The sequence below is a fragment of the Propithecus coquereli genome, unplaced genomic scaffold (genome assembly GCF_000956105.1).
Source record: "Propithecus coquereli isolate 6110/MARCELLA unplaced genomic scaffold, Pcoq_1.0 Scaffold66, whole genome shotgun sequence".
Classification (NCBI taxonomy): domain Eukaryota; kingdom Metazoa; phylum Chordata; class Mammalia; order Primates; family Indriidae; genus Propithecus; species Propithecus coquereli.
This window is the reverse complement of record NW_012152618.1, coordinates 7,705,647-7,713,293: the sequence shown is the minus strand read 5'-3', so window position 1 is coordinate 7,713,293 and position 7,647 is coordinate 7,705,647. Positions and strand designations below refer to the sequence as shown.

Below are 7,647 nucleotides of genomic sequence, written 5' to 3'. Positions count from 1 at the left end.
TAGACACACTCTGTCACATCTTAGAAAAGTCAACTAATTTATTTGGGCCATTTCCCTAATTGAGAAACAAGTATCTCACAATTTAAAATCATAAAGAGTTGGTGATAAAGGAAAGTCCCTGATAAAATGGAAGGATTTTGATTTTAAGATGATAAACAAAAAAGAGAGAAAATTTTAAAAACCTATTCATTTGCACTTTCTTTAATCTCTGCAATTCTCATCTTGCTTTGCAATCCTGCAGGGTGTATCTGAATGCAGCTCCTCTGTGCCTGGAAGTTCAACCAGAGCTCTGGGAAGGAAACTGAACTCTGCCTTACACAGGCCTACGCACCATCTGTGCTGCGGTGGTGCACGCGGGACTCGGAATCAGAAGACGGGCTTCGGGTCCATCGCTCACTATTAGCGTTAGCGATTTCTCTAAGCCCTACTTCCCTTATTTGTCATATATATAAAGCGTGGACCAGTTTTAGTCAAAACAGGATGAAGTTAAGAATGCAAAGAAACTTAAAGGAACCTGATTGACATATGAAGATTTTGCATGGTCCAGTGTTAAGGGTTCTGAATCCCGAGAAGAGCCAGAGAATTGAAACCTTGGTTCCCCAAGACGCCAGTGGGGCAGGGCAGGCCCTGGGGTCAGAGAGGACCGGTTAGGAATCCCCACATCACCGCTTCAACAGCAGGGTGAGCTTGGAGAGTCATTAACCTCCCAAAGCTCAACTCCCTTACCTGTAAAACAGAAGTAAAGACGCTCATCTTTTTTGAGTGCAGCATAAGTCTCAGGAGAAAACTGATCTGTGGATATGAAATCTGTTTATAAAATGCGATGTGCCTAATGATTTACATCATTCTCCCCTTCTCCTTCGGTGGTCCAGATGAGATGAGAACACGAGGCCCATCCTTGTGGCTATTTTGAAGGACATGTCGGCACCAGAATAGCACCTGGCCATCGGGCAAGCCCACGGCTGTTGGAAGGAAACTTCCTACCAAGGACACTTCCCACCAAGACTCACAGATAACTCTGCTAACGGCACTAGGAAATCACCGTGAGCACAGTCTCCTAAATATGAGACATGGTTATGCTACTCTTACATAAAATTTCGAGAAAAAAACTACATAACAGAAAGTAGTGAATAGTTTGTTTTTGACTCTTTAACAAAAATCAAAGAATAAAAATGAAAGTGACTTGGAAATGGCAACAGTTTAATCAACCCGTTTTACTTATTGTCACTTACCCTGTCTGGAAAAAAATGAGTAATTTTCTGAATGTTCTTGTACCTGAAAGTGAAACTAGCCCACACAATAAAAACATACATAATCCAGTGCCAAAAACTGGTGATTTACAGAAATCACCCCAGTTTATTTTTTTCCAACAAAGAAAAAAAATGGTTTGATAATTCAGTGTTTGGGACATTGGTGAATACTGTTTGTATCGTTCAGAACAAGCGTTCTTGGCTGTGTGACACATACTGATGGCCCATGAATCCTCCGTAGTTCAAATAAAATGGAGAACCCACACAGGGAGATTACGTGAGTCAAAAAAATACCCTATTACAATGTATCTAAAAAGAAAGTCTTTGAAAAATAAAGGAATGAAAACACTCCTGTTTGGTTGTTGGTTTTGTTCATCTTCATTATTAATTTTTGGTTGTTTAAGAAAACTTTTTTTCTGCTGTAAGGAAGGAGTTGTATAACTTTTCAAGTGGAAAGCAACAGGCCACTGGCTAATACATATACTTTTCCATCCAGTCAAGTAGCTTTTTTCCCCCAAAAACTCTCTTTCATGATTTTTGTTATGGTTCAGAAAGGTAAAGAAAATGATTTCAAGTATTCAATTCCTATCAAAAGTCAGTATCAAAAGTAATAAAGGACCTAATTTCTTTATAATTCCATGTTTTAAAAAATAACTTAAGAAGCAAGAGGTCCGGCCCTTTACTTGTATAAATACCACAGCGGAACTAGAGTTTCTTAAGACAACGTGGAGAGGAGTCCGTGTTTAGCACCTCAATCATTGACCTTAGTGTTGGAAACGTCTCTGATACTGATGGCAGCGTCTTATAAGAAGGTGAAATACTGAAAAACACAAAGAAGGGGTATGAAAATTAACACGATTTTACAAAAAAAGGGGCAAAGCTTATGTTATATTATTATATTCATGTTTCTATTACTATATTCACCCCTATGTATATCACATCAGACGCTATCAGAAAAGCAGGGAGGAGCTGTGAACAGACCAGAGCCCTCTCCAGTGAAGGACTGGGGTATCACTAGGCTCATGTTATGAGCTGCTAGGAATTCAACCAAAACTTGGAAAAGGAAAATTAAACTCTGATTTACACACCGTCACATGCCACAGGTCCTGCTGTGCTACCTGCTGGACTTGGAGTCAGAAGGCACAGGCTTCAGGGCCAGCTTCGCTCCTTTTGTTAGCTTTGGCTATTTCTGGAGGCCCTGCTTCCCTTACTTGTAACAACAGTGTTTCTAACTGGACGAGATGAGGTATGACAAAGTACGCTGTGAAACATTAGCTGCACAACATAAGGTAGCGCTGTTATTCTTTCCTTAAAGAATTGTTGAACGATTCACACTGTACAATTATGTACGGAATGGCAGCAAGCTCTTTGGCCACGTGGTCATATTACTGACACACGCAAACCAATAAAACCAAAACAAGAATGTACCGGGACTTGGTGTAACTATTGAGAAGTTTTCATCACAGAGCTAAGGGAATCCTTACAAACTGAGCAACAGTGGACGATAGTGTACTCTTATCCATTTTAAACAAGAGTACAAATTACCCAGCAATGACTCGAGTGGCTCCTATGTCAAATAAAGGTGAAAGGCAAAACTGGGGGTAGTTGGGATATAGAAAACAAAGAGAAGGGGCAAGACTAAGCAAGGTCACATAGTGAGACTTGCTTATTCTTTATTAACTATTAAAGCATCTGGGAGTTTAATTTTACTAAGAGATCGTGGCTGCTGGACTCTTCGCAAACAATAACCGTCAGGGATAACTCCTGGCTGGTATTCACTGGTTCACACATATTCCCTGCTTAAATTACAATATAGTGCCAGCTTCTCAAAACTGGAGTGTAATAAAATGCAATTAAGCAGGCTAAGAGCTACCACCTGGAGTAAGGTAAAATGGGTTCTGCCTACAGGTTCAAGTTCACTCTTGAATACCAAGCCTAAGAGTTGGGAATAAAGGGTAAACAAATGCCTGATTATAACAATAAGACACTTGTAACATTACTTTCACTATTTTCCTTATTTTTTATTCATCGTTCATTTTTATCCATACACTCACCCTTAAAGGGTCTTATATGCAACAGCAAAACCTTTTAACCTTGAACAGGTGGACTGAATTTGTTGTAGCAAATATTAACTTATAAAAACCAGTATAACAATTCCAGTTTTCACAGAGCTCCAAAGGAACAGGAAGCCGCTTCCCTGCCCTAGTTGAAATGTCCCTTTGTCAGCCCCCATCAACCAGTTACCTTTTCAAGTTCATCCAGCTTTTGGCTATTTTGCTAAAGGCCTCTGAGCCAGGGGCTGTCATGGCTTCAAAGTCAACTAACTGAAAAAGAAAGAAATTTAGGAATGTCACTAAATACAGAGCAGAAAGTTACAGTCTGAGATCTGTTTAACTCACATACCTTAAAATAAAAATGCACAGATTGGGATTTAACACACGACCAAGCATTTCCCCCTTCCAGCTCCAACGTACCTTCCCTTTGGGAATTTTTCCTGCTACTTCTTTTCCACTTGCCATCAGTGCCCCCACGATGACGGAGTAAGCGATGACACTATTTAAATAAAGAACAATTGTCAATTTGTCGTGGTCCATAAACAGTTATCATGTTAAATCTCACCATGGATTTTCCATCATAAAAGATAAAATTTTACTTAAGAATTCTTTGGAATAAAATATTAAATGTTTCATTAAACGTGAGAATATCTCTACTTGTCTTAAAAATATTTACTAATTTATTAACTTAAGGGTAAATGTCACCAAGAACATTCCTTCTCTGAGGAACAAAAAGGTGTTTCCTTTTATTAGGAGTTCCTTTTGTACTTATTTTTTCCTATTCTTGTAAAATAATATATTTAAAAATGTGCCCATTTATATTTTTAACAACCTCATAAGGCTTAGCTTTTTAAAAAAAATTTTATTTTTAATTATTATGGGTACATAATATTATGGGTACATAATTATTATGGGTACAGTCGTATATCTTAATAGGGTACATGTGATGTTTTGACACAGGCATACAACGTGAATTAAACAAATCAAAGTAATTGGGGTATCTATCACTTCAGGTATTTATCATTTCTTTGTGTTAGGAACATTCCAATTCTACTCTTTTAGTTATTTTAAAGCATACCCTAACTTACTGTCGATTATAGTCACTTTGTTGTGCTATCAAATATTGTTCATTCTATCTAACTATATTTTTGCACCCATTAACCAACCCCACTTTATCCTCTGCTCCTCGATAACCCTTCCCAACCTCTGGTAACCATCATTCTACTTTCTGTCCCCATGTGATCTCTTGTTTTTTTTTTTTTCTTTTTTGAGACAGAGTCTCACCGTGTTGCCCAGGCTAGAGTGCCGTGGCGTCAGCCTAGCTCACAGCAACCTCACACTCCTGGGCTCAAGCGATCCTTCTGCCTTAGCCTCCTGAGTAGCTGGGACTACAGGCATGCGCCACCATGCCCAGCTAATTTTTTCTATATATTTTTAGTTGTCCGATTAATTTCTTTCTATTTTTAGTAGAGACGGGGTCTCGCTCTTGTTCAGGCTGGTTTCGAACTCCCGAGCTCAAACAATCCACCCGCCTCGGCCTCCCGGAGTGCTAGGATTACAGGCGTGAGCCACCGTGCCCGGCCTGATCTCTTGTTTTTAATATTTAGCTCCCACATATGAGTTGGAACATGACAGATTTGTCTTTCTGTGCCTGGCTTATTTCACTTAGCATAATGTTCTCCAGTTCTACCCATGTTGTTGCAAATAGCAGGATTTTACTCTTCTTTGTGGCTATATAATATTCCATTGTGTGTTTGTACTACAACTTCTTTGTCCATTCATCCATTGATGGACACTTAGGTTGATTCTTGACTATTGTGAATAGTGCTGTAATAAACATGGGAGTGTAGATATCATTTTGATATACTTAATTCCTCTCCTTCAGATGTATACCTAGCAGTGGGATTGCTGGGTCATATGGTAGTTCTATTTGCAGTTTTTTGAGGAACCTCCACAATATTCTCCATAGTGGTTGCACTAATTTACATTCCTACCAACAGTGTACAAGGGTTGCTCTTTTGCCACTTCCTTGCCAGCATTTATTGCCTTTTTGATAAAAGCCATTTTAATTGGGGTGAGATGATATCTCGTTGTAGATTTGAATTGCATTTCTCTGCAATAATGATGTTGAGTATTTTTTCATATATCCGTTGGCCATTTTTATGCCTTCTTTTGAGAAATATCTATTCAGATCCTTTGCCCATTTTTAATCGGATTATTTTATTTTTTTCCTATTGAGTTGTTGGAGCTCCTTATAGTCTAGTTATTAGTCCCTTGTCAGATGGGTGGTTTGCAAATATTTTCTGCCATTCTGTAGGCTGTCTCTTCCCTTTGTTGATTGTTTCCTTTGCTGCCCAGAAGCTCTTTAGCTTGATGTGATCCCATTTGTCCAATTTTGCTTTGGTTGCCACTGTTTTGGGGTATTACTCTTAGTCCTTGCCCAGACCAATGTCTTGAAGTATTTCCCCAAATGTTTTCTTTAAGTAGTTTCATAATTTCAGGTCTTGGATTTAGGTCTTTAAACCATTTCTATTTGATTTTTATATATGGTGAGAGATAAGGGTCTAGTTTCATTCTTCTGCATATGGATATCCAGTTTTCCCAGCACCATTTAGTGAAGGACTGTCCTTTCCCCACTGTGTGTTCTTGGCACCTTTGTCAAAGATATACAGATGTACAGATCTGTACATATAGATGTACAGATTTATTTCTGGGTTCTTTATTCTGTTCATCTATTAATACATGTCTGTTTTTATGACAACACCGTGCTTTTTTGGTTACTATAGCTCTGTAGCATAATTTGAAGTCAGGTAATATGATTCATCCAGTTTTCTTCTTTTTACTCAGGATGCCTTTGGCTATTGTGGGTCTTTTGTGGTTCCATAAAGATTTGAGGATTATTTTTTCTATTTCTTTGAAGAATGTCATTGATATTTTCATGGGGATTCATTGAATCTGTAGATTGATTGCTTTAGGTAATATGGACATTTTAACAATACTAATTCTTCCAATTCATGAGCATGCAGTATCTTTCCAATGTTTGTATCCTCTTCAATTTCTTTCATCAATGTTTTATAGTTTTCATTGCAGAGATCATTCACTTCATTGGGTAAGTTTATTCCTAGGTATCCTACTTAATTTGTAGCTATTGTAAATGGGATTACTTTCTTGGTTTCTTTTTCAGATTGTTTACTGTTGGCATATAGAAATGCTACTGATTTTTGTATCCTGCAATTTTACTGAATTTGTTTATCAGTTCTAATAGGTTTTTTTGCAGAGTCTTTAGGTTTCTCTAAATATAAGATCATATTGTCTGCAAATAAGGATAACTTGACTTCTTCCTTTCCAACTTGGATGCCCTTTACTTTCTTCTCTTCTCTGTTTGCTCCAGCTAGAATTTCCGGTACTATGTTGAATAACAGTGGTGAGAGTGGGCATCCTTGTCTTGTTCCAGATCTTAGAGGAAAGGCTTTCAGTTTTTCCCCGTTCAGTATGATACTAACTGTGGGTCTGTCATATATGGCTTTTATCATGTTGAGGTAAGTTCCTTCTATACCCATTTTTTTGAAAGTTTTTGTCATGAAGAGACAAAAATTTTAGCAAATGTTTTTTCAGCATCAATTGAAACTGTCATATGGTTTTGTCCTTTTTTCTGTTGATATAAAGATGCATCACACTGATTGATTTGCTTATGTTCAATCATGCTTGTATCCCTGGGATGAATCTCATTTGACCATGATGAATAATCTTTTTAATATGTTGTTGAATTCATGTTGCTAGTATTTTGAGGATTTTTGCATCTACATTCATCAGAGAGATTGGCTTGTAGTTTTCTTTTTTTGTTGTGCCTTTGTCTGCTTTTGGCATCAGGGCGATACAGGCCTCATAGAATGAGTGTGGGAGTATCTCCTCCTCCTCGATTTTTCGGAATTTAAGTAGGATTGGTATTAGTTCTTCTTTGAATGCTTGGTAGAATTCAGCAGTGAAGCCATTGGGTCCTAGACTTTTCTTTGATGGGAGACATTTTATTATAATTTCTATCTCATTACTTGTTATTGGCTTATTCAGGTTTTGGGTTTCTTCCTGGTTCAATCTTGGTAGGTTGTATGTGTCTAGGAATTTATCCATTTCCTCTAGGTTTTTCAATTTATTGTCATAGAGTTGCTCATAGCAGTCTGTAATGATCCTTTGGATTTCTGCAGTATCAGTTGTAATGTCTCTTTTTTCATCTCTGATTTTATTTATTTGGGTGTTCTTTTTTCTCAGTCTGGCTAAAGGTGCATCAATTTTGTTTATCTTTTCAAATATCCAACCTTTTGTTTTGCTGATCTTTTGTATTTTTG

At 37.7% G+C, this 7,647-nt stretch overlaps 1 protein-coding gene across 2 annotated transcripts in view; it reads right to left on the bottom strand.

Moving 5' to 3' along the window:
• Positions 1–1,315: 1,315 nt before the first annotated feature.
• Positions 1,316–7,647, bottom strand: part of TTC13 (tetratricopeptide repeat domain 13) — a 73,236-nt gene continuing 66,904 nt past the window's right edge. Inside the window, exons 19-21 of one of the 2 annotated variants that reach the window (XM_012660324.1) lie at positions 3,725–3,803; positions 3,495–3,574; positions 1,316–2,070 (exon numbers count right to left, since the gene is read on the bottom strand). In XM_012660324.1, the coding sequence (XP_012515778.1) occupies positions 1,956–2,070; positions 3,495–3,574; positions 3,725–3,803 (274 nt within the window). In that variant the 3' untranslated portion in view covers positions 1,316–1,955. The remainder of the gene's footprint in view (positions 2,071–3,494; positions 3,575–3,724; positions 3,804–7,647) is intronic. The other variant, XM_012660323.1, reaches the window with a different exon arrangement.